The following is a 27750-nucleotide window of genomic DNA, read 5'->3' as shown; positions in this document are numbered from 1 at the left end:
CAGCAGAGTCTTGGTATTACCAAAAGATGTTTTGAGGGAACTACATTGTGTGTTTCATTCGAAATTGTATACATGTAATGGGATTCCATAGGAAAAAATCTACACTCCATCATACAGAACACAACAGAAACCTTCATTCTGAACCTGTGGGGGCTTGTAAGCGTTCAAGATTTCAACGATTGTTTACATGTTCAACAATAGAATAGCAGCCCCTGGCAAACTGCAGATACAACAACAAATTTAAAATCACAAAATCGCATAAATTACAAAACAGTTGTTGCAACTTACTTAATTTCATTGGTTTCATCATACATATCCAAGTTTTTTGTTGTTGTCAATGTTAGACTTTTATTTACACAAGTCTTGAAATCTGACACAGACGCATAAACTTAACAGGTTTGTGTTCGTAAATCACAGATCAATGTTTAGGTATAAAATCTGGGCATTGTGCCAAGCTCAAAGCTAAGATACTTATCCGTTTGTTATCTTGAACAGAACACCGGCCACCAGGTGTTCTGTAAACATCTTTTATTTCTTGATGGACTAAATGTATCAAACCAATGGGTTTACTTAATAGCTTGTAGCCCTCGTGTGGATTAAAACCTACGTGACAAACTGTGTGAGTGTAGAAGCTGATCTTATGCAAAGGTGTGATACATGTATATCCATATACACAAAAGATATACATGTAACAATGAGGATTATTTGTTTCCACAAGAGTGATCTTGATCTTGCATATGAATACAATCGATGAGAAAAGTCCTTAAGAATCTTGCTCAGGTGCAGTCTTTTTCTGCGCACCTAAAGCAAAAAATAATATTATTAAAACACGTACAATATATCATTAGCAAACAAGTACATGTAATTATCCATTTCCTAGATCTTTCTCAACTTTATCGACATATTTTTTTCACCAGACATTTTACAAGGTGAGTTTCACTTTCACATTTTACAAAACCTTAAGCACAGTGTTGCAAACTTCCTACAAAAGCTCACAGTAATTTGTCTTGGACTTAAATAAAATGAGCTCACTTTCTAGTTGCAACAGAAGTTATCTGACAAACTTCATGTGATTTTCAGTTGATCAAAGAAAATTAGCTAAAACAACATGTGAACTTGCCACAGCTGTATTACTGTACTAGAGCTGTACCAATTAACCAGTGTTTGCACTGAAATCTGAATACATGAACATGTTCTAGAGTCCTTAGACAACCTAGTTTGCTACTACCACCAATTTCAACTAAGAAACACCTTATTCAAAATAAACCTTCAGCGCTAGAAACTCTTCTTCTTCTTTTTCTACATCACATGAACATTGCACACTGAGAAAAGTATCTAATCATTCACCAAAAGTATTCCCAACACTGGGAAAAATATATTTCACCTACTGTGAATCACTAGAGGGGGAATGGGCTTTCAGAGATAACTTCCTTTTCTCCTGGAAATAATTATTGTTGTTTATTTAAAAAATAATTCAGTGAATTATTTTAAATGCTGAACATAAACTATAAAGCACTCTTGGTAATCAAACACACATCAATCAAATAACATTTTTACAAACAAAACCAAACCCACAACGATTTTAATTAAAGTTGCAACAGTAGAATACATGTAAGCAAAACGATTCAAGGATCACGAATGATTTCATTTGCATTTTTTCTCTATTCCTGTTTTTTTTTTTTTTTTTACGTACTTAAAACATTTTTGGTCATCTCTTTAATAAATTGATGTACTTTTTGTAATCTTTTCCTTTACTCTTAATATGACACACATGACCAACATGCTCAACTTTTAGTCATCTTTTCTTCCACAAAACATTAGAGCATCTCACAACAGTAGCGCATAATCAGTTTTCGCATCAAGGCTGTTATTTAAGATTTTGAAAATTTGTGTCTTTTCCATTTTTAAATTCAGGTTTAAACCTGGCTCTCCCCCAAAGAAATTTGTGATAAGATATACACGTACACATCTTTTACCATTTCACAGCATATTGGGTACGATTAAAAACAAAATGTGCTTTCAAAGCCCAGTCTCAAAAAAGGTCAGTGCTTCAAAATGCTACATGACACCACTTTGCTGTCTATGCAAATGCAAGATACATAGAAAGTATGCATATTCATTTTTTTCAAGTGTTTGACTTATTATTTGAAAGCCCATTGATGATGTTTTTACTGTACATTCTAACAGTTTAGATATTACCTTTGTGTACAAAAATGCAGCAATTTCTTTGTAAAGATAAACATAGTGTTCACCACTAAAGGAGTAACTACACAGAATTGACACAGAATTTTCATTAATTTTTACACTGTTTCTTTTAAATGCTTGAGCACTTTAAATGCTTTGGAAATCATGTTTAAAGGTATTATTATTATTTTTTGTAACAATCTTACAACTGCAACCTATATTATATTTTCCTTTTTTTTGCATGGACGGGATCGAGTAATATTTATTTATTTTTGATAAACGATTTGACAAATACACTACACCCCATCAAGCCATATTTCCATTACATATACACACAGACTGTGGCCTGGAATTTATCTTCAGACAATATACAAACAGAAGTCAAATCAGCTATTTCTTTTATTTTTTATTTTTAAGGTTTTTTTTTAATACTTCGAAGATGTTAGATTTTTACATTCCCACACCTTTTAGGCACAATTTTTCCTCAACTCAAAATCCAAATTAGAACAAGAAAACGCTTCTTTTGAGATCTTGTTTAACAGAGACAACGTAGAAAAAGGGAATGTAGATTTAACATCTTGCCTGAAATGGGAGGCAAATGCATAGGAATATAAAATGGATATGTTTCAATCTGCAAACATTGGATTGTAATACATTAAAACAGAACATGCAGTAAAGTATAATAAAACTCAAGTAACTAAAAAGTAAATGCTAAGGAATTTCAAAGAATGCAAACTATAAACCCCTGCTTTACAAGCACAAACTTTTATGTACATTGGTTTTTATCATCACTCAACATCGTAATGTAAACAAACAAAATTACAAAAATTCTCAATTCAACTGCTTTTGAATGCAAGGGGAGAAAAAGTATTTACAACCTGATGTAGCAATTCTACTGCACTTATGTCACGTTTCCTTTATTCATGACGTCGCCAGATGAAGAGCTGTTTTTTTTTTGGCAGTTGAATACTCCTAAACTGTTGGATGGTTTGACTACCAGTCCATCACTCATACAAACACGTGATAATACGCAGGACAAGGCCTTGGACACGGAAACTCCTGAACATTGGTAACGTGACACAACTGATATGCGATATCAACAAGATTTTTTTTTTTGCAACAAAGCATAATGCTGCCAATCTCTCTCACATTTCCCATTGTACTCATCAATATATCAAAATAAAAGAATAATACACGTGTTGCACTCTAAATCCATGCAACGATATTAAGTCCTGTCATCCTCAAAGGCCAAACAGAATGGTTTTTCACAATATGCCAATTAACCTTGAACTCACTACGCAAATTCTTTCCGAACCTGCTGTTAAAACCTGCATTTTGAAGGATCTGGAATGGATATAGGGTTAATTTACACAAAATTGTTTCCTGGTTGTAACATTTTGGCACCATGCATCAGTATGAAAATCTGACTTCTGACAGTTTAATAACAGTAGACTGCAGAAGTACAACACTTCAAAGCTGGAAACACTGGGATTTGGCAGGGGTCATTTGTATTGAACTGCTGAGCACAGGAATTTGCTAAACACACACACAAAATCCTAAGCAAAACCAAGTCACCAGCTAAAATATAAGGCAGTGCACATCACGTTTGACTGCTTCTCAGCTAATTGTCATTCAACACCAAAATTAGCTTTGTGGTATTTTTTTTCTGAGCAGCGCCATGAAATTGGGCCATGAAGAGGATTACCTTCAACCCAAACCATCTCCAGTGATACAGGTTGCCCTGGGGAGTGGGGACTATGTACCGTTCTCTTGGATCTGTGGTTGGGCTGCCTCCTCCGTTGTGGCATCTCCCCCACCGGTTGGGAGGACAGGTGGGCCGTTGGCCGTGGGGGGTTCCTTCAGGGCTGCTGGGTCGCCGGCCAGGGACGCCTCACCTGAGACGATGGTGTCAATGATGCTCTGTAGGACTGCTGAGGGGGCCTGCTCCTCAGATGCTTTGGTTTCAATATTGACCTGCCAGAAAAATTGTTACACTTATATGTCACTATGAACCAGAAATGTCTGAAATGCTTTTGTTCTGGACACAATGTCTGAAACACAAACAATGGTGATTATTTCAGACATTTGGTCACGTTTCAGATATTTTATTTTCAACATTATCAAATGTTCATCATTATCAAGAACTATGTCAATGAGGCAGGGCCTACAAGTAATAATTATCATTTTATTTCATTATACCAATACAAGGTATATTTTTGTTGTGCCAAAAATAATCTCCTCCTTGATGAACACATCCGATTTTATATCAGCAACGAAAGGTTTTTAAGGATCAATCTTACCTCAGTCAGGCTTGTCATCTTGGACGGCAGATCATCTATAGTGACTTCATCATGATCAGCCTCCATGCTACCATTGGGCAGGCTGGAGGGTGCTGGAGCTTGTGCCTGGGGATCCCCCTCTGCTTCAGGCTTGTCCTGATCTCCTTCTGTGTCACCGTCACTCTTCGGTGTATCTACTTCGGTGGAATCAGGCTGCGCACTTGGTTCCGCACCCTGTGAATACGACAGTAGAAACACTAAAACCTTTTCTTTGTGGGTCACATTCAAATTCCCTGTGGTTTTTCCTGAGTTTTGGTGTTTTTCCCAAATTCCCATAGTTTTCCCTGACTGTAAAAAAAGGAAACTCATTTTCAAGGTTTTCCCTGACATCCTGAGGGGCTGGGAACCCTCAATGATGCAGAGTAGGCAAAAGTCATTGTGTGAAAACTTGACATATTTTGAGGGCAGATTGAAGATGGGGCTCAAGTGTCCTTCTGGGTTTTTTTACCACAATTGAAGGGGCAGATAAGTAGAGAATGCATATAATCAATGCAAAGTCATTTACCTCAACTTTCTAAAATCCTTGAAATTCCAATTATTTTTTAAGGATTTTACAAAATGTAGGAAGGTAGATTCCAGTTGCTATCACTTTAAATGGGGCTTGAGACCCCTTGAACTTAGGGAAGCAGAAATCAGAGACAATTTCTTTTACACGGGGATGATGCCCCTTGACAATTTAAGTACAAAGGATGTGCCATTGTTTTCTGTATCCTGCACACTCGTTATTTTCAGAGGATTTAGGAAGGCTCAGAGAAAAACACTTGCACATCTTTACATCCACATCAATTTTTATGAGAGAAAAAGAAAAGCCAACCTGGCTGTCCTCCTCCACCTGTGCTGCTGCGGCCCCTATGCTGGTAATGGTCTCGTCCTGTTTGGCACTCAGCTCATCAAATTCATCATCATCCTCGCCACTACCAAGACTGCAAATAGGGGAGACATGGTGGCTTAAATGCTGTCCTAAATAAGTGATAACTTGTTTTATCTTCCCTCACAAAATAAAACTGCAGTGAATTGTAAAGCTCTTTAGAAGCCAAAATGGGTCGTTAAAAGCAAGAAGAGGAAATACTTACTATGTAATTGCATTGGTCTCACTCATTGAAAGCTCTATCTTGACTTGATCTTTACTTAAAGCACTCTCGCTGTCTCTGTTGTGCAAAACAAAAACAGTTTTTCTTCAACTAAAAAGTAATGATATACAAAGAGTTCAACAATAATTTACTATTCATGCTTTTGAAATACCATATGATTGATCGTTATCCATCACTTCTTTGCCAGCAACAGGAAATCTAGCCAGCAATAAATCTATCATAGATTTCTTTCTTACAATCATGCATGGCTCGCTACTTGTTCTTTTTTTATTTTAATCTTAAATTAAGTTATAATTGATTCTTCAGAAACTCACTCATCCCGATCGCTTGCCTCCAACTTCCGGGCCAAGTCATCATCTCGTGTCTAAAAGAAAAAATAGAAATCAAGTTTAAATACTTTGAACTAAAAGGCTGAGAATTGAAATATATACCAAATCCATATCAATAACCCAGAACTGAATGATAAATACCAAGTCAATTTCTGAAAAGGGAGCTCTCTTTTGCTTTTTACAACTCCTATGTTATTTCCCCACAAACAGGTGCCGACACGCTGTTGTCACGTTATGTACACTTTGTACGGGAATTTTCTGTACAAATTATGAACCAAAAAAGAAGCTCATAGAAAATGTATGCACAAGTAGTTTTCTCATTGGTCCTTCATGTACTACATTGAAATTCACCCAAAACACAGGTTGACCAAAGCAGAAACCACTAATTAATGGCAAATTCTGATGCTGAAGCAGCTGTAGACCTGCAGCTTCAGCCTAGCCTTAGAAAATCTGTGATGATCTAAGGCTGAACTCACCTTTCCCAGTTCTTCCTCTTCCCTGGATGTTGCTATGTCCATAGCCGTCTCAAGGGCTGCTTCATCAAAGGAAGGCTTCTGGGCAGGCTGGGTGGCAGCTGCTGGCTTAGCCTTGGCAGAAGGCTCCGCTGCCTCTTCGGATGAGCTAACATCAGACTCCCCTTCAGAGCTACTACCTGGAGTTGGGAAAAAAAGAGGCAATGATATATATTTTTGAGTGAATGAGGACACTGTAAAAAGGTCACTTTGTGACACAACTATATTAGTAACTGAAAAGTACACAGGATCATTTATATTTGTCGTAATTTCATCAAATGGACTGATTTTAAAGGCTTTTAACTGTAAGCAGATATTGTTCCACTGAGCTGTTCATGTTTAGGGTCCTCTGGGGTGCAGAAGATATGGCTAGGAGAAACAAGTTCATGGTCTGGGGGAGGGGCTTGGGGGAAGAAGCTCACCCTCATCGGAACCTTCTTCCTCGGCAGCTGTTCCTGTCTCTGTCCCCGTCTCCGTCCCTGTTGCACCTTCCTCTTCCCCTTCCTCTTCTTCTTCTTCTTCTTCTTCGTCATCCTCATCTCCCAGGATCCCGGCTTCTTGTCTCAGCTTGCTGCCGGCCGTGTCCAGGTCCTGCATCAGCCGGAAAAAGGCCAGCTCGTTGAAGAGGATCTCTGAGATGTCCACCAGGAGGTCCTCCCCACACTCCCGCATCCTGGAAACAAACAAAACAGGGACAAAAAGGAGAGGATGTCGTGTCTGAAGGAATCTTTGTCAAAGGTGTTCCTTATAATGATATATCATTTGGTTTCATATCATCAGATCAGAAAATTGTTGTTAGAACAAAAAAAACTTCAGTGCATTATTCTTGTGCTATTTTGTAGTGAACTCACTTTCTCCCTGAGAATTTGGCCAGCGAGTCCTGCAGGATGGAGCCCAGCTGCCTATTGAAGAAGCGCACAAACTCCCGGCTGTCATCCCGCTGCTTGGACAGGGTCAGGACCAGACGGCGGATGTAGGACAGCAGCTGAGGGGAACAGACGTCATCCATGTGCTCCTTGAGGTAAGGAATGACCTCCTGCATGATACTCTTGATCTGAAGGTCCAGTTGACGGGTGTCTATCCTTGGGTACTGTTTCACATTACACAAGTAAATGTATATACCATTGTAAGGCCCTTTTAAGGTTTAAAAAAAAACATGGGAGTTCAAAACCCTAATTTAAAAAAAGAAGAAAAAAAAAATTCTTACAGGTAGATCAGAGAAGGAGCTCTCACTACCCACGTCCTGAGCCGAGCTGTTACTAGTGACTTCACTGTTACTGACGGCTGCTTTGTCCTCGGACGCCAAGGCATCAGATGAGATGGCTGCTGCAGCCTCTGCTTCTGCCTTGAGACGCTCGTACTCGCGCATCCTCTGAAGTCAATGGGAGGTTTTTTTGAAAGTATGATTTAGTAGAGTCCAGAGGAGTTCGCAATGCACAAATGAAGAGAGGACATTGAGTTGTATTTTTCTTGAATGATACAAGGCTAGCCTACCAAAGCTGATTCTTGAGTGCATAGAATTCCATTCAAATGATTCAGTATGACAATTCACTGGAAGGCTTTTCATGCATGTGGTTCACACAATCGGCCGGTTTAGCCCATTCATTGGCTTTATGGGTTAATCCTATACGACATCACTGCCCAGCTCTCTCCTCACCAGACTACAATTGTTTTTCCAAAACATGAAAAAGCCTGATTTCAGGCTATCCGGTTCGTTTGTAAAGAAGTCATACACGCGCGCGCACCACTGATTACTAGCGTCCATTGGATAAACGCTCGAGGTACGTTAACTTCCGGTTCCATTCGTTCTATGCTACACTGTGTGAAGTACGCATGGTTGAATTGAGATTACGTCACACTAACGAAACGGATAGCCTGAAAACTGGCATCCCTGAACAATATTTCATGCTTAGCAGATTGATTAAATTGGTCCCAAATTGGTCTGAAATTTATAACACAGTAATGGATATCTGTGGATGCTTTACCTGCAATGCCTTGTCCAGATGAATGACAGTATCGCCCAGCTCATCATTGGCAAAGCCAAAGTCCTGACTGAAGGAAGGCGGTGTGGACATGGAGCTGGCTGAGCCTACACTCTCCACGTAGTCATACTCCTCTGCATCCAGGGAGCCCAGGGATAGCTGGGCCGTCTTCTTAGTTTGCTTCTTTGGGTTGGTGCGGTAGATCTGGGCCTGGGTGGAGAAAGGAAATTGGGTTAAATGCCTTGGGCAATTTTTTTTTATGCTCACTGAAATGCTTTTAAATCAGGTATGAGAATGCCAAGTCACCCAAAAAGACAGATTATACCACATTCTAAAGAGTTGCAACAGAGTCAATCACGCATCAAAACACCAAACTGGTCACAAGTCATAAGGAAAAACAAGAACAGCAGACTAACACTTTCAAGATGGGGTGTACGGTATAAAATAAGGACAAGGACATGTGGGACAAGGAGGTTCCTTCTGTGGATGCTCTCACCTTCATCTCTTCTTCCTCAGATGTGATCATGCTCTCGCTGGGAGTGTGCTCAGAGGCTGTGGTGGACATCTGCCACAGGCTACTGGGATCCTGCTGCTGCTGCTGCTGTCTGACAGTCTGCTGATGAAGAATCAGAATTTCAGAGACTATTTTGGAAAGGGGGGCGGGTAAAGTGACTACAGACTAAAGCCATTGTTCAACTTTGGCAGTAACTTTGGCACCAGCACCCAAAACCCACATCCAACTTTAGACAAAGATTACTATTTTGCTTACTTCCAACTGTACCATCTTAAATTGTATTTGTGGCATAAACAGCAGATTGTCAAAAGACTCAAATTACACTACTGGCAAGGAACATTCAGGAAGATACTGTTAACATTTGAAACTAACCGCATTTCCCATAACGGGGCCCTTGGGCACATGCACCGTTTCTTCTGTCAAGAACTTGGAGACCAGATCCTGCAGTGAGTAGAGCGCCCTCTGTCTGAGGTAGTCTGAGTTGAGCAGCTGCAGCTCCCGGAAGAGCTCGATCAGGAAGTGGGGGCGGGACTCGTTCTGGGAGATCAGGGTGGCTACTTCTGAGTAGATGGACTCGCGCAGGGCCTCAAAGAGAGAGAACTCACTGCCTGCATCCGACTCCCTGAATTGAAATTCCCCAAATTATTGCATTTATTACAAATCTGCTAACTTATTAACACATTTACCATGTTACACATTCAGCATCCACTCTATGGAATCTATGGTACAAATTTTATTCATGCCATTTCCATTCTCATTTTATTTTCATATAATGATGTTGCAGATTGTTTTGCAAATTCTGCTCAAACTTGATTTTTTTTTACCTGACTTGTGACTTAACTTGTGATTGACATGTGATTTTACTAGTATAGTAATTGGCTTCTGATTGAAAATTGACTTGTAATTGACTTATGATGAACTTGCGACTGCTAGTGATAGGACTTGTGATTGACTAGTGATTGGCTAGTGTTTAACTTATGATTTGACTCGTGATGACTGGCTTGCAACTGATTGGACTTGTAATTGACATGGATTTGACTTGAAGTTGGACATGTGATTGATTAGTTGTTTGACTGATCCGATATTCACTCACATTTCACTGGTAGTGGTGAGGAGTGACCGCTGTGTATCTGGCAGCTTCATCTGCCGCTCAATGTCCCCCGGCATGCTGGACATGGACATAGTGCTGCTAGCCACGCTGGCAATATCCAAGAAGGCAGTGCCACTCAGGGAGCTGCTAAGGCCTGGACGGGGGCCCTGCCGCTTGCCCGAGCTGGGCCTCGTTCCCTGGGTGGAATCCTTGGACTTGGTTGCGCCGGTCTTCGAGTCTGCAATTCCCAACAAGATTAGTTATAATACTGACAAGAACTGCAACTTCTCAGAACTGATTTTCTGAGAACAGAATCCATATTATGCAGAATATTATGCAGAGGAAATTCCATTATTTAGCCCCAAAGTCGGTCTATGTTACCTTTTGTTTTATCTGTCTTAATTTGTTATGGCAATGTTTTGGCCAGATAATTGAAATAAGTGCGTAAACTCACTTGATTTCTTGTTAGTTGGTTTAGGCCCTGATGTGCTGCCTTGCTGAGCCAAATGCCTTCGCTTCTCCCTACATAAAAAGTAAAACAGTGAAAAATTCATGAGATAATAACAAATACTTCAACAGAGTGACAGGTAACATTGACAAATTATGGACCGTATACAGGAACGGCAGAACAGGAACGCTGAAATCTAGATAGACTCACGATTTTTCCAGGAGTCTTTGGATGTCTAAGGGAGGTATGTATGGCTGAGACAGTCTATCCTCCTGGTCCTCAGCACTGGGCTGTGGAGCGCGCTCAGCGAACGCATACGGGTACCGGCCGTAGTCGATACTCGCATTAGCTTCCCGGTTCAAGTCAAACTGTTCCACGCTGCCTTGGGCAGTATTCGGTGGCACGTGGTAGTCGCGTTGCCTGGCATCCTGTTCCTGCCGGTGCCGGGCGTATGCATCGTAGTCACGTTGGCGTCGGCGGGAGGCTTCTGACATCTGGCTGAAGGGGGAGGTGTAGTCTAAGGGGTTGGAATTAGGAAAACCTGCTGCAAAACACACAAAAATACAGTGCTTTAACCTCTAGAAGCTGTTAACTTGGTAAGGCGGGTTTGCAATGACATGATTGAGCCTAGCTCCCTTGTTGAAAGGAATTTTTATGGCTCCTCCGAACTCCAACACTGTGCTGGTAAACTTTTTATACTTGAACCCAATTAGAACATGTACTAGAAGTCTCAGGTTGTCAAGAGTAAACGGCCTCTTCTGGATTTGGCCATAAGCCCAAGGGAAACACACTCACCTAAAATCCTTATGTAGTGAAGTTATCAGTGGAAATCATTTAGAATCCAGTAAGAAATACAGGATGCAATGGGCCTATTGTGGATAGACTTTTCCTCAACCTTTCCTGGATATTTATTGAGATGACTCCTTACCTCCATGCGGATAGAGCCCTGAGCCATAGGGGGACGTGCTTGCGAATGGGGTGAAGCTGCCCGTGTCATAGCCAGCCACGCCATTCATTCTGTTGTTGTTACTATTGGGCTCCCCAGCTCCTTCAAAACTGTAAGGTCCACCGCTGACATTGACTGGTTCAGTCTAATGAAAAATACATTCAGACATAAAAAATCATCAGATAGGTCAAAAAGAGTTCACCTGTAGAACAATTTAGTTATTACATACACTTCCTTTTTACGTCTGTAACTTTGACAAGTGTTCAATAATGTTAACTTGGGCAAGGTTTCTAACCAAAATACTCTGGAGGGTTAGGGTTAAGGCCATAGCATCATGAGTAATGTATATTAGAATGTGCGCTTTATAAATCCATATATTATTTTTATTCTTGTAGAAGACTTCTGAAAACCTGAAAATCCCCCCCCCCCACACCAAAGATCAGCCTACCTGAAAGCGCTGTATTTCCTGCTGTTGTTGATACAGCTGGTTGTATGCATGGTTCATGTTCAGCTGCAGCTGTTGATGCTGCAGTCGCATGTTGTAGTCATTCATCAGGTTGGCCAGGCGGGGATCACTGTTGGTCGGGGTAGGGGTGGTGGAACCGAAGGTAGGGGTGTGGGCAGATGGGGGCGGCTGCATTCCAGTGAAACCACCTACTAGTGAAGAAGAAATACAACAAAAAGTCAAGCTTTTATAATGGAATTAAAGTCAGGAAGTAAATCCATCAACAATTTTTAGATATGCTATTTACTCAGTTGTGTTTCTCCTTATGTTTTTTTTTTCCATTTCTGCTTTTTAGCTTGCTCTGAACACTAACTTGTTTGAATAAATATCTGATTTGTGTTTGTATGTACATTATGACCATCAGTCTCTGGCGGATAATGTTACTTCCTTTTCTTCCTTAACTGACAGCATCTATGCATTAGTAGAAATTAGCTTAAAAGTGGTCACAGCTTTCTATGGTGTAGTCAATGACTTCATCATGAAAGACTAGCGTCACAGAAAAGACAAGAATAAGATCAAGCCAAATATGCAGGACCAACATTTGACAACCACTTGCCACTAAGTTTTTGTTTCAATTTTATGAACCATCCTCTGCAGTTGTTTTTGCAGCACATGACTATTTATACAACTTGATCCGGACTTGTTATGACCTCAATGTGACCTTTCACCCTTGACCTCTCACCTGACATAGAGCTCTGCAGCATGTTATTCATACACTGCTGGTCTCTCATCATGGACTGGGACAGGTTGATGCTGTTCTGCAGCTGCTGCTGCAGTTGCTGTATCTGATACTGGTAGAAGCCGCGGTCCGAGTCTGGGCCAGCGCCTGCTGCTGCCGCCGATCTACCGCTTTCTTCTGCCATTAGTTCCTCAGCAGCACGCAAATTCTGCAAGGTTTGAGATTATTGGGTTTGTACTGAGTTAACAAGCTATCTAGTTAACAAGCTCTGAATCTTGTAACAGTAGTAATGTTTGTGATAAGAAATTGAAAAGAAAATGAGAAATGGCTTCACAAGCTCTCGTTTTGATCACTTTGGAGAAACATAGAAACACACTAAAGGTCACAAGAAGGAGACAGCAAATGTGGCTAAATTGAATGAATCACTGTATGCCATGATCATTCTACTTCATAAAAAAAATAATCAAGCAAAACTCATGCGACATTGGGTATTAAAACAAATCCGAACATTGAAAAAAAAAAACACGGAAATCTTCTTTTTATTAATAGCCCTGGCTTCGTAGTGTATCCAGAGTTCACTTTTCTTAACTGGTGATCTGATCTGGTTATTGCCCAAAATAGTACAGATGAGTACTTCTGTGTTTCTCGCCACCTTTTTATGTTATGTTTCTGAATCTGTATAATTATTCCATTCTTTATAAGTTATTCAATTAAAATTTACATTATTTAAGTGTCCTTTATTCATCTGCATATTTTTTTTTTTAATCTTTAAGAAGGTGGGACATTGCTATGCATCACTGTCCTGATTCAGTATTTTGTCAAAATGGCTTTTTATTTCAAAACTTTAAAATTTGATTCAATCAATTTCCCACCTGTTGTCGCTTTGCTGCTGCTGCACTGGCCCTCAGTCGTGGGTCCGAGACCCACTTGGGGTAGCGGATCCCATGCAGTGCCTCCAGGTCTACTGGTGTCGGGGGAGCATTGTTCCTAATCGCTTGGCCAGGGAAGGAGTTAGGTCTAGGTACATGCTGGCGGTAGGCTGCGTCGATGGTGTAAGTGCTGGATGTACCTGCAAGGCTCTGCTCCTGAATTAATAGAGTGAACAATAGTTCTCAGGTATTGAGGATTTTTGGAGGATTCTGCAAGATTGACGAAGCTATGGGCATTAATTCCACATGAACTAACTTGAAAAGATTGTGCCAATGGTTTTCTGAAAGATTTGGAATGTACAGTTTCGAAAGTCGGTTTTGTTTAGCAGTAAATAGGAATGTCAGAATCGAGTTGCTAACGCGCACCTGTTAATAGTCTTCAAGCATAAAAAAGAGTCAAGTGCCAGAATAAACCCAGCCCACCATACTGCTACATTACAGTGCAAATTAAAGACAATTACAGTTCATAGTGCCAATTTAGTTTTACCCAAAATGTTTCTCAATAACCTTTGGATGTCCAAATCGCTCATAAAATGACTGCTTCCTTCTTTCATACAGCGGTGATTGAAAACGTGTTAAGTATTTCAAAACCAAGTTTGAATTCGAATCTGCTGGCCCACCTGTTCTTCCTCCTCCTCTACCTGCTGGATACCGTCGCTAGGATACGCATCATCCTCATCATCATCACTCTGCTGTGTGGAGCCTCCCCAGGATGCTGCAGCAGTCACATCAGCACTACGCATGCTCACACTGCCACAGCAAATAAATACACACATTACACCAATGCTCTACTAATATCTCCAATCAAGGTTATGTATCATTGTGATCCCTGTTCATTGGGTGCATAATAATACTCCATAATAAACCAACTCATATCAATGAGTATTGTTATGAAATTGAAGCACTGTAATAAGCTCTTTAAAAATGAAATAAAATTTGACTGCAATCTTGAACTTACCGGAAAAGGTCATTATCATTGCTGTCCCCTTGTGCTGAACCACTGTCAGAATTCATGTCACCCTGAAATACAAGTTGGCAAGAAATGCGTCTAACTGATACCTCGTCTTTACAGTAAATCATGCAACTGGACATTTCTTGCTGATTGTCTTCACAGCTTAAAAATTAATTGAAGAAAAAGTGCCTGACTGTTTAAGTGGAAATTGGCTTTCGCATTGAAACACTTTATGGCACACAATCATTTGAACAGCTCGTATTAAATAATAACACAACTGTGGACTTTGATGAAACTTTAGGCCTTCTTTTATGCAGCTGCCAAGCAGAAGGTATTGCTTGAAACATTCGTATTCTAAGAAAATCTCAGCAGAGCACCAGAAACAACTTATATACATGACAACTAAATTTGCTGGTATTAAGCCGTCTTTTGTCTAAGTAAATGTTTTCTGTGCTCTGTGCTAAGTAAATGTTTTCTGTACTTAGTAGCTCTGTGATTAGGATCCTTAGGAAACTTACAGTGTTGTTTCGTTTGACTCGGTCCATCAGGGCTGCCAGCTCCTGTTGTTTCAGCTTGAGCTCTGTCTGCAGTCGTCTGTGTCTCAGCTTCTCTGCTATCAGTGTCTCATGGTTTGGGGTGACAACATCTGTGCATAAAATGACACAAGAAAAATGGTGCAATGAGTCAACAGTAGACATATCCATTAAGCCCCACCCAATGTGATCACAGCCGTGATTATTGACTGGCATGCATGAACGAAAATCTGACATGCGTGCACGTGCATATGCACGCGTTGCTGGCATATGCAGTGCTGCTATTGAGAGGTGCACAATTGACACCAACTGTGGCAAACAAGACAAACTTGAGCACGATATTTCTTCTTCTTTTTTTCACACTGTGCTAACAGAATATACGGTTATATGACTGTTTGTAGTAAATGGTCTGGAAAATGTATTTAGCTGTTTTGATCCATTGTGTCTGTCCAATGTTTTTATACATGGTCATCACAAATTTAATTTTTTTTTTAAGAAAGCCAAAACAAACTGTTTCAAAATCCAAGTTGAGAACCTCTTTATACCAGTTGCAATTTCTGCTCACCTTCCAAGTGTGTTGCAGCTAGCTGTCTGGATGCTGATGCTGCTACAGATGGGTTCTGTCTTGTGGTGTTGGTTGCCTTCACCTAAGCATACCGAAAAATATGATCTCAAAATTCACATCAAAGATTACAATGTCGACATTAAGGGGTTCCATAAAATGAAAGCAAATAAAATGCAACCATTCTACGTAAGATTTACATTTGTTTCCTTGTTAATAGAATGGGGAGTGCCAAATTATGCTTACTTTACATTCTAGGGATACCAATGTAGCGGTATTTTTATAATATAGAGTTAATTCCTTTCTAGACAAAACTTCTTAAAACTTTCTAGATATCATCTGCACTGTTTCAATGTCTTAAATATAAGTTGAAGATTCTGACTGATTGAACAAAACAAAATGAGCAAAATGAAGAAATCGCAGTAGATATTGGAGGCTTGAGAAAGTATCCAATATTTACGTGGAGACTGTTACAGGATTTAGAAGGACCCAGGGGGTAAGGGTTAATAGCCTTGGCGTGAAACCTGCTCACCTGTGGAGCTCTAGGTAGCTGCTTATTCAGGTCTCTGAGCTGCTGTTGGACGGACAGTAGTCGCTGACGCTCCTCTTGCAGCTTGCCAAGCTCACGTCGCTGCTGTTGCATCTTGGCTTCAAAATACGCCTCCCTAAAGGAGATAACAGTTAAACAATGTACATCAAAATCAGTGTCTGTATTCAAAAGGAACTGGCTAGGTAAACTGTTGACTCTGTGCAGGTGCAGTGCACGTTTCTGTATGATCACTGACGAGAGCTCCAGTGTGTGAAGCTATGCAATAGCTGTAAACATTTTGATCTTTCCATAGGTATGTACACAAACATGGATCTGCCCTGCAGGCTTCACTGTGTTGAATTAATTCTCTGGGTTGAACACAGTAAGTCCACAGAATTGAACCCTGGTTGAGGGAGAAGACACACTGCTCATTTACCTTGTTTCTTGGCTGACCTGAGGCACCTCTTCACTCATTTCTGACGTGGTTACGTTGGTATCCTCCTCCTCCCCCTCATCACCATCATCCCCATCCTCATCTTCATCATCCTCCTCTTCGTTCTCAGCATTAGAGGTGTCTGCTTCATCATGCAGGGTGGCTGCCAGTGCAGCCAGGTCGTCTGGGAGACCCATGGCCGCCTCGGGCTGGAGCTGCACCATGGTCACCAGATCCTGGAGCTGCTTGAGCTTCCTCTTGGCAGCTTGGAGTTTCCTGGAGAAATGTACGAGAAAAGAAGATGCCGCATATTGCGAATCAAGGATGTAGTTTTAAAAATGTGATTGGACACCATAAACAGAGTCCGAAAGTAAAATGAAGGTTCCTTTTTAAAAACTCCCTAAATATATTTGTTTAAATTGAAAAACACTTCCAAAAGCTAAGTTAAATAAATTACAAAAAATGACTAACAAAATGGATGTATTCTTACTCTATCTTGCCCCTGATCTCGGGGTCGTTTCCCCACGCTAACATCAAGCTCTGGTTGCTCTCTGTGTCAGTGGTTGCCAGCTGGGAATCATCTTCTGATTGCTGTGTGGATGTGCCATCCTCAGCAGTATCCAGCTAGAAAATCGGGAGAAGCAAAAAAAAAACTCCTGCTATTTTTTACTAAGAGCCTTCCTGAACAGGAGCCCAATGACACATTCTGAGAACTGCAAAGTTCAAGGATATTCAGGCCGTATGTAAAAGTGACTAGGATGGGCATTCCTGATATCCGCAAAATCCTCCTTATATCTACCTTCTATTTTTTGCCCTAGATTCCTCTGGAATCCCTGAATCATCCCAATACTACATGTAAATTCCTCCTATCGTTATCAACTACCAAGTTTTTTACCTGGACCTGTAGGCCTTGATTCATCTGGAATCGTCCCACAGGCTCCCCTCTCTCTAACCGTCTCAGGTTGGTCATCAGCTCCGGATCTTCAAAGTTAACCGAGGAGGAGGTCTTCCTTGCATCTCCTGTCTCGTCTACTCCAGCTAGGGCACCGGTGGGCCCGTCCAGACTCTGATACTGCTGGACCAGGTCCCGCAGGTCATCTAGACGCTGGCGTACCTCTTGTAGTCGTCTTTAATAGACAAAAAAAATTCCAAAATATTAACAAACGCCATCAGCCAAACAATTTCTAGAGCAGTCAAAACTTCAGTCAGATCATATTTCTGATAAGCACTAAGACTAGTCGAATTGCATGTACAGACAAAAGCAAGTAACTGGTAGGTACAGCTGGCTTATCAGTCACCTACGGTCAAGGCAAAGTTATATTAAGTTACATTAACAGTCACAGCCCGTCAATCCTGCTTTATATAGACATTTAAAAACAGTCACTTGATTGTTTTTGACTGCTGGGATGGTTTGATGAATGGATCAATATAGGATTTATATTTTTCTGTCTGTGACTGTTCAGACAGCAGGATGATTAAACTAGAAGTAGTAATTCAAGGTAGTAAACTTAGAAACCCTGTAAAACCTTGTTTAACCTCGAGGTAAACCTCGAGTTACAGCCTGTTTAATTTTGCATTCTCCGCTTACCTGAGTTTATCTCATCAATCCTCGTTTAACCTCGAGGTATACCTTGAGCAAGCCTCTATAACTTTGCATTCTCTGCTTACCTGAGCTTATCCATGGCTTCGTTTTCGTCTAATGATCCCACTACCTGGGCCTCCCTGACTTCATCCCCTTGCTGCAACTGGGCATGCTCCAAGAGATGGCTGGAGGATGCTGCACTCATTGCAGAGTCAGTGTCTGTCCAGAGAAAAGATTGATACCTTCAGTATTAAACACACAAATAAAGGCTGCATCCAATTTTATTTTTCCGTACAAATATTCAGAGTTTCCTTTTTGAGTTCCTACATTTTAAAATATTTCTGTCCATTTTCAATTTTTTTTAAATGGGACCACTGTTTCGAAGTTAAGAGCTTTCATTAATCTACAAATCTCTAAAATGATGACGTGGTTTATTGTAGAATAGAGTTACTACAAGCCCCTGTATATTTCATCACCTGTTGCTCCAGGTATGCTGGGCCTGAGTTCTTGCAGCTGCCTGAGTAGTTCATCCATGTGGTTCTTCTTCTGCTGTAAGGCGTGTAATGTACTCAGCAAGTCCTCGTGTTCCGAGTTCATAGCGGCTACCTCACTCTGCGCAAAGAGAGATTGATAAGTATTAACACATATTACTATGTACATAAATATGCAAATGTGTGTAAAATGTATTTAATTTCCACACGTTTGTGCATAAATACTGAAGCATCAGGCAAGCTCCACTTTGAACAGTGAAGCCTTTTACAACATTATAACCCAGGATAAGATCATGGCCCAATTTCACGGCGCTGCTAAGCACACAATTTTATGCTAACAGAGCCTCCGACCATTTCATGGAGACCGTAAGCATAAGCACAGCAAAAGGCATGCTTACTTCAGAGGAAAATTTGCTTAACTTAGTGACGTAACAATAGAAATCTCCATGCACGCGCGACCGTTAGCACATCCACGCCGTGAAATAGTGCTAAGGATTTGCAAATTTTTCTGCTATGCTAAACACACCTTTTCTGCTAACTGTAAAGCAGCGCCGTGAAATTGGGCCCATGTCTTAAACAATCTCATCTCCCAGGGGAGTTTACAGCTTAATTTTGCCATTTTGGCACAATAAACAAATTAAAACATACCATCTCTCTGCCTTCAGAGGCACCCATTTTAACTCCGAGGAAGGAAGTAAATAGCGGTACAATGTCTTGCCCAATAACAAATGGACCCTTACCAAACAGACTTGTTTCAAACAATCTGCTGAATAACCTACAAGATCTTGGGTTAAATGCACCAAGAAGTGCCATCTACTGTTCATGCCAGAGTCCATTACAGGGCGTAACACTTTCCAGCATCATACCTGTTCTCTCTCTGCCAAGTCCATTCTGTCCAGCATCCTAGCCCTCTGCATCTCGGGGGCTCGGCGGGCCATGTCCTCTGACAGGATCTTCATGAGTAGCTCCCGGCGCTGGTCGCTCAGGTCTGCACCACCTCCCTGGGTGTAATCAAAGGCAGCCAGTTGGGATTGGAGTTGGTCCTCGGTCGGTTCGGATTGGGCACTGACGTCCAGAGTGCTCTGGGAAGCTGCAGTTTGGAAAGAGAGGTTTTTTTATCTAAAAGAAGAGCAGTCTTTTCTTATGACTTTAATTATAAGGTTTCTGTTACAACGAAAGTGGTGATTAGGAAAGTATCTGCTAAAAGTCTAAACAGCAATACTGAAATGAAATGTCCACATAGAAATTCAGTCACTGCTTTATACCTGTGTCAGTATTCTGGTCTTCAGATTGTCTCAGTCTCCCTTCAATGTCCTCCTGTAACTTCATCAGAGCGCTCTGTCGATTCTGTAAAGCGCGGAGCTGGACAGATGAAATATAACCATATATTTGATACAGTTTGAAAGGTTTAAAAAGTTTGGAAAGACATGTAATAATTTTCCATGGAACTTGCTTTTATTGTGTTGTTATTTCACTTTACCAAGTACAATGACCAATATGCAATTTTAGACACCTTTTTGGCATCCAGAGTGTTCCCCCCCCCCCCCCCCCCATTGACAGCGGAAAAATAGCAGATATATCTGTAGATACAGGTAGACACTTCACATGTATTGGTAAATCCGTCCCAAAATATACTCTCACCATACAATGCTTTGAACTGTATTTTTTCAAAGAGACCGATTGTTGTTATTTTCACAAAGAAACAGTACCTCAACTTTGATTAAGTGATCAACAGAACTTGATAACAATTGGCGTACTTGTTCAAAAGACTCGAGACTTGTAGTCAAGCCGTCACAGGTCATTCACAAGTCCTCCATTCTCAAGTCATGAGCTACTAAACTCAACTGTGACCGAGGCATTCCTTGTCATTGTTTAGCCACCGTTTTGCATGACCAACTTGATTGACTGACATGACCGGGCTTGTCACAGACTTGTGATTTGTTTTGTGATGGACTCGACTGCGACTGTGCAAAAGATTGATGTTGTGCATGTGAGGGTGGGAGGGGTGTGGTTGGATGGGGAAAGGGGAAGAGATTAATTACCTCTTCCTGTTGCTGAAGCATCTTCTTGAGGAGATCGTGCTGCTGACGCAGGCCTTCCAGTTCCTCCATGCGTGTCTGGATGTCCTTATTTTCCTGCAGGTGCAGTTACAGATACATAAAGACATTTGTAATTTGCACTGTGGATAGTTTTTGAGATGAGACGTTTAAAATGTATGACTAATCCAGACCAGATATGTATGAATGTAGCCATAACTATCTCAGTCAAGTACATCAGACTACTTTGTTTGATCAACTCAAATGGACAATTTTGGTTAAGAGGTATTTCTGTTTCAAATTCCCTTTAAATGTTACCCAAGGTTTATTGAACCTTTCTAACTGTTATTAAAATGAAAAACAAAACAGGAAAAATGTGCCTGTCATTCAAAGAAAACTGGGGGTCACAATCAACCAAATATGATATTAACCTTAACCCCCTTTGCAATATTGTTGGGAAGACTTTCAGAAAATTTCAAAGGGCATCAAGACACAGTTATAGTGTCCGGGCTCATAACACCATAAATCCTTCAAAATCTTCCCAAATGTCTCGATAGATCCGGAAGGATATTTGAGGGTTAACGATAAACTACATGTCATAGTGTGTGACACTGATGTGCTATAAAACCTATCTAAAGGTACTGAAATCCTACACCGTTACATTTTCCTCGTTCTGAGGAAAAAATGGTATGTCAAGCTTCATTAAAAAAATAGTGTCAGGAATTTTGCAATCATGTTGATTCAGGGTTATAATAGTTAATATCTAATGAAAAACAAATTTACCAAATGGGCAAGACTTGTTTCAATGAGGATACAATACAACCACATGATAATGGCAGAATAGAGGGTACTAATGAGACACTAGCTTATACATGTCATATGCAATAGCAGAATATGCAAGCCCAATTCAAGAAGTGATACTCTTTCCAAAAATGCCGAATTATCCACTCAGTACTTCAAAACACATGGACTAAATTAACTGAAAAAATTCCAGGGCTTAACCAACCAACACAAACAGAAGCAACAATCAGAATCCAACATGTTGATAAAATATTTTTAAAAACGATTGTGAACCACAAATGTATGAAATACGATGTGTCTATTTAAGATGAATGGATCAGACAATCACTCAGACCAAGTTAAACATTAATGAGTGAGTTGTTTTGTTAGTATAGTTTATTATGACAAAGTCCAATATCTGTGCAGATTCCAGGGGTGAGACTGGCCAAACTTGGGGATAGACAACTGTGAATCTTAACAGAACGTTTGGATTGCTTGTTCTTCTGACCAGTGGAGTATTTCATTAACAACAAAACTAACCAAAAATCCAATATTTCTTTTAAATTATAACAATGGAAAGATTGGTTCCAGGTAGATCTAAAAATTGGTAAATGCGTGAAGGGATTTTTGTACTAGGTCTTTAATAATTCTCAGTCATCAACAAAAGTAAATACAAATCACAACATAAGCTTTCAAATGAAAGTTGGCAATATCAGAAAAAAAAAGAATTAGGACAATTTGAGGCCACAGTGGGAGTAATGAAGATAGTGTTTTGTCAACACACTGAATGACAAACTGTGCAGTTTGCTCCTAGTTTAGCACAGAACAGATTCAGAAATCAAAGCCAAAAATCAGCTCAAACGTCAAAAAGAAAAGTTTAGTTCATACAACATGAAAACAGGAAACTATCAAATAAGGCTTCAGACCATTCCGTGCTGTGTCAAAGATACTTGTCAGCTTGCTTTTTGTATCAATTGAATATCCCATGCTTATCTTCAGGTTTGCTTAAAAGTACAAAAACAAACATTTGATCTTTCGCCAATGGCATAGTGTCACATGCTACACTTCCTTCACCAACGCACGTCATGCCGGTGCACATGCAAGATTAAAATGTGTTAAATATTTCTGGCAGTTCCTGTGGTTCACTAAGGATTTTCCCCCCTTTTTATGTAACTTCATGCAAAAAAAAAAATAGATCTTTAATGAAATATGCAAAAACATTTCCTACGGTGGCGAAGTTTAAACAGCAGTATTTTGAAAGGTCATAAGGACAAGTGCCGTTGTCCTTTTTGTATCACAGGGGAGTCTGTTAAAAAAGGATATCCTTCAACAAGTGTACAGGGAATGACAACATGCTGCAAGCCTGGAGCCCAGCAGTCTCCCATGCAGCATCCTGCTCCAAGATTTCCTGAAAAAGCTTCTCCATCCAACCAATACTCTAGACCAGGCTCACCCCCTGGAATTGCAGGGCTTAACAAGCAGCATGCGTACCTCGACTGGGTCTGCTGAATGGGCAGTGAGGGTGGACATGGCTGAGTCCAACTCCTCCTCATCCTCTGTGTCATCCAGTCGCTTAGTGACTGTCTCCAGCGCTACTGGTTCCTCATCCTGCTCTCCTTGCTCTTCGTACTTCCTGAGCATCGCACTGAACTGTTCGTGCAGTTCCATGGTTCCAAAGGCCGAGGCAAACTCAGAGTTCCGACTACTCATAGAAGAGGCATCGTCCTCACGGCCAAAGGAAGCCTCTGACCCACTGGCATACTCAACGTCCGAAGGGTAGTTCCCTAGTTGACTCTCTATCTTTGGTCTTGTGCGTGCGGTAAATGTCCCCTCCTTTGTGTTGTTTTTAGTTTGAAGGATCAGGGGGAAATGTAGGAGTGCAGGGAGGAGGGAGGGGGCAGTTATGGTTGATGAGTTAGGAATAATTCCATGCTTACATTATAATATCAATTAACTGCTGTATTGGCATGCCTAGTGAATGCTCAATCTTCTGAGATTGATATTACTATGCAGAGTCGAGCTACATGTGATCCATCCACAGCTGCAGTGGCGATGTCAATATCTTTACACACAAACTACACAACACACAAAGTCATTTCCAACATAACAATGCATACCCTGTACAACATAACCTGCTCAAACTCCTTACAGTGTAGTGAATTTTCTTCAATTACACTTGTTTTGAAAAATTCAAATGTTTCAACGTTATCCACAAAATGTTTAACCATAGTCACAATCAGAAATTGACTTGATAGTCTGTCAATCGGCATTGTGCATAACTGACAGACTCTGCCTAGCAAAAACACCTTGACTGTTGGCTACTAGGCAATGTTAAATTGTTCTTTTGACAGAAAGTTGTTCAAAACAAAGTCGTAATCAAATCAATCACAAGTCAAATCCCATGGCAATTCACTATGAAATCACAAGTCAAGTCACCATAACAGGGCATGAAGAATGACAAAAGGAATGTTTTGTCACAGTTCATTTGATTTAGAATAGGACTGTGACTTGGCTTGACTTGTGACTGAATCCATTACAACTCTTCTTCGAAAATAATTGCATTTTCAGTGGAAAAACTTACTGTGGTAGCATCGGAGATATCCGACTGGGCATCGATGTTGATGGACGCGCTCTCAGCGATGGATGTGGACTGGGACTCGTTGGAGTTGTGACTGCTACGTCCTGTCGCCTCGTCAGACAACATGCGTTCCAGCAGGGCCAGATAAGCCCTCTCCTGGTCCTGTAAGTGGCTCTGGAGCTGCACCAGCTTGCCTACCTGCTCATCTGAATGTGCTGGGGCAGTATTAAGATTGGCCAGCATGGAAGAGGCTTGCTTCATGTAGTCCTGTCAAATGGGAACAGTTTAGATGTCAATGCTGGGATTGATTGTGACTTATAAATGAAGTTGAGTCTAAAATCAGTATAACTCATTGCGGCTGGTATATGTCTTTTTTCCTTGGAGATGCCAACCCACTGAAGATTCCTCTCCAGCTAATGCCAGTACCCATTTATATACTCCTGGGTTGAGAGTGGCAAATGTGGGTGAAGTGGCTTGCCCAAGGACACAACATATGACCAGCAGCTGGATTCAAGTTCCAAACCTCTGATCATGTGTCACAAACCCAAACCACTTGAACTACACTTCAGATCAAAGGTAATTTTTTAATCTACAGTACAAACAGCTTACTCAAAAATTACTGCAAAACTCATGACAATGCTCAAGCGCTTGAAAAGAAATTTATACTAGTATCAACAAACCACCTCTCAAGAAAACTCACCCTAATTTGCATAAGTCTTGCAACAATCTGGTTTCTGTCAGGCTGTAACAAAAAAGATCATTTAGAATTTATACCCTTTCAGTACACTATTTCGAAAACACTCTCAATGCATTCCGACAATCTGCTCAAAACAATGGAAGCTTTGCCTACAAATGATATTGAATCACTTAACAGTGTTTAAAACTCCACGGGTGTCTGTAGGTTCACTTCTAGAACAATTTAGCGTTTTTTTCGACCCAAAAATAATTGAATCTTTCCAAATTCCCCACAATTCAGGAAACCCATGGTACACGTTTTGAACCTCAGGGACTCCAAGCTCAACATAAAGTTTCTTATATCCTGCAAAGTCATCCTAAATCTCCCATTAGATTTTGAAGGGATACGGGTTACAGTAAAGAAATGAATGGGTTTAGCAATGCCCTTATCTTGATATCCTAGTGTGTGTACCATTACCATTTCATTGACACTGGAATCATTGCCAGACTGTGTCCTCTGTCGATTGGCCCCTCGTGGTGGTGGCATCTCATCCACGTGGTTCACCTGGCCGGCAGTTCTCTTGGACTGCGACCTGACGTCGCGACGTACATTGTTGGCCGCGACACCTTGGCCGTCTGTACTGGGCTGTCAACGCAAACAAAATTACACAACACAAAATTAAGTCACAAGTGAATAATCTCATGTGTTTTTCATGAGCATCCATTGCCATGTGTAGCAAATGTTGCTGGGCTCCCCCCTTCCTCAATATTGAAAATCCATACAGCCCTTTAACGGATTTTGAAGGATTGGGAGGGGGGAGAAATACAGGATTCCTCAATTTTTGAGAGAAATATCCTGAAAGCTATTATCCACTACATGCAATCAGTGAACATGAAGCCTTGAGGTTCGTCGATAAGAAAGTAAAGAACCCTATTCAGTAAACCTTTGTTTACAAGTTATCAAGGACACAAAACAAGAGTTTTTACAACAGAAAGTAGTAGAGAGAAATGTCATTTAGTCAAAAGCTCAACGGAAGCGTACACGTACTTCATCCATTTCGCTGAATGTCAGCTGTTGTCTCAGCAGTTCCAGCTCCACCCGTTCCCGGGCGCTGGCCACATTGCGGGTGCGAGGGAAGGTTGCCGGGGTGTGGCGCCGGGTAGACTCCCTGCTTGGGGGCGATGCAGGCAGAGGCTCATGGGCAGCAGCAACTGCTGCTGCTGTTGACGGGGAAGCACTACTGGTCTTCTCCCGATCCTTGTTCTTGGTCTTGGATTTTTTGCCCGATGCTACTGCTCCAGTTGCAGCCGGTCTTCTTTCCATAGATGGCTCTGCAAATGTGGAGCTTGGTTTCCAGTCCCACTGTTTCAAAAGCATGATAGAAAGTTATCTTCTTTTTACACATGTCAAGTGAACATGAGAATGGCTGGGTTTCTGTATTTAGTTTCACAGTTGCTACGAACACTTACAAATTAAATTTTTTTCTTCTATTTTTTTCATCTGATTTCCCAGATTATACCCCAAAACAAGCAGAAGTCATATTATATTCTCCATCAACACATATTACAAGAATTCCAAAAAAGTTAGCCATCAAAAAGCCATAGTTGAAACACTCTCGTGTTAAATAACTTAGAATATGAGTTTTGTCTGAAATGTTCCTCTTTTATTTGTTTTAACCAATTAACTGCAAATTACATAGTTATTAGGTCTGTCCTCATCCTTGTCACCGATCCAGTTGAAGCGAAAGTTGTCATCTACACCTCCTAGTGGACGATTGATCCTTGACCCAGATGGTCGTGGTCGCGGCTCAGAAGCCACACCTCTCAGCATGGAGGATCCACCTGTGGCCATGGTCTGCACAACTAGCTGTAAAACATGAGCGCAATAATGTCAAATATTATGATTTGCTCTTTACACACATAATGCTGCCCAGGGGCTTGCATCAAATTGCAAGCTCTCTTTGGTACAAGTTAGAGCTCGAACCCACAAACCATTGCAAACTCCTAATTTCTAGTGCAGATTTATTTGTACGACTCGACCACAGACCTTGCAAGGATTGACTAGTCATGCTAGTGGGTTTGATGTAGCTGTAGGAGCTACATTAGCATGATTAAGCTACTCATTAGGTCTACATGGATGGACATGGTCTATTTCATCATTCATCATGTGCAATTTGCATTTAAATTTAAAAGTTGTTTTGAATTTGATCACTAACTTATTACTTAAGACACAACAGCATTAAAAATCTGCATTTTGTACAACATTGCCCATTCGCCTACGCTATCACAATTTGCAACCTAGTACAGTAGGGCCTAGTACCGGCCGACAGAGTTGACGAGCAGTTGGGCCATTCCGCGCGCGCTTCCAACCCGGCCTGCACAAATTTTGCATTGCAATTGCGCACTACAGTACACATTCACATTACACAGCACACGGGTAGCACAGCACTTCCCGCTTGGTAAAAAACCATGACAACCACCTACGTTATACCATGAAATTGGTGTATATTAGACACAAACATTCAACAACGCAGCTATATTAATAATGCTTGATAATTATACTCACGTTATATTCAAACGGAATGTAAATTCACCCCTTGCTTTTGCAGAATTCAGCTCGAAAAAATTGCCTTTACGCCCTTTGGATTCGTTCAGGAAAAGTGGCCATCTTGAAATTTAGAGGAAAGGACGCGGAGTGATTTGGAAAGAGTGGTTAGGTCAACTCTACTCCAAATAACGACAACAAAGCCTGTAGAGTGATTCTTGAGGACTCAAAGACATGGTCCACGTGTGTAAAAAATCACTTTAATTCAGATGTTTAAATTCATTCTTTCTTGCAAACATCTTCTAAGATTTAAACGTGGCCTGAAATAGCACTCGTTTGTGTCGGCAGATGCATACAAATTATAGGGTGGAATGCGGCTAATCTGTGGCGCGGGATCATTGCAAGGATGAAAGAAGCATTTCTATTGGTCAATCAAATATCTACGACCCTTTTATGTTTGTGTGTAAAATTACATAAAATAGTTTCACATCTAATGGGAGTAGCCT

At 40.8% G+C, this 27750-nt stretch overlaps 1 protein-coding gene across 6 annotated transcripts; it reads right to left on the bottom strand.

Moving 5' to 3' along the window:
- Positions 1 to 331: 331 nt before the first annotated feature.
- LOC119728213 (pericentriolar material 1 protein-like) lies at positions 332 to 27443 on the bottom strand. Of its 6 annotated transcripts, none has more exons than XM_038200361.1 (39): positions 27266 to 27443; positions 26396 to 26566; positions 25748 to 26062; positions 25178 to 25345; positions 24725 to 24766; positions 24028 to 24291; positions 22938 to 23279; positions 20673 to 20765; positions 19896 to 19992; positions 19497 to 19720; positions 18616 to 18751; positions 18226 to 18358; positions 17453 to 17684; positions 17048 to 17181; positions 16561 to 16833; positions 16128 to 16260; positions 15599 to 15680; positions 15019 to 15146; positions 14507 to 14568; positions 14169 to 14298; positions 13492 to 13704; positions 12623 to 12827; positions 11884 to 12089; positions 11418 to 11580; positions 10700 to 11030; positions 10496 to 10563; positions 10045 to 10279; positions 9324 to 9573; positions 8934 to 9053; positions 8441 to 8647; positions 7663 to 7827; positions 7307 to 7545; positions 6878 to 7128; positions 6420 to 6595; positions 5929 to 5978; positions 5597 to 5671; positions 5338 to 5446; positions 4485 to 4697; positions 332 to 4158 (listed from the first exon to the last, which is right to left on the bottom strand). In XM_038200361.1, the coding sequence occupies exons 2-39, from the start codon at positions 26549 to 26551 to the stop codon at positions 3940 to 3942; spliced, it is 6639 nt and encodes a 2212-aa protein (XP_038056289.1). In that variant the 5' UTR covers positions 26552 to 26566; positions 27266 to 27443; the 3' UTR covers positions 332 to 3939. The 6 variants fall into 6 exon arrangements, with proteins under 6 accessions (XP_038056289.1, XP_038056287.1, XP_038056288.1 ...); XM_038200359.1 differs by having other exon boundaries at positions 11884 to 12092; positions 27266 to 27442; XM_038200360.1 differs by having other exon boundaries at positions 10700 to 11033; positions 27266 to 27442.
- Between the last annotated feature and the right edge of the window lie 307 nt (positions 27444 to 27750).

The sequence above is a fragment of the Patiria miniata genome, unplaced genomic scaffold, assembly GCF_015706575.1.
Source record: "Patiria miniata isolate m_02_andy unplaced genomic scaffold, ASM1570657v1 HiC_scaffold_20, whole genome shotgun sequence".
In the NCBI taxonomy this organism is placed as follows: Eukaryota; Metazoa; Echinodermata; class Asteroidea; order Valvatida; family Asterinidae; genus Patiria; species Patiria miniata.
The sequence above is the reverse complement of the archived record's forward strand: the minus strand, read 5'-3'. Positions and strand labels throughout refer to the sequence as shown.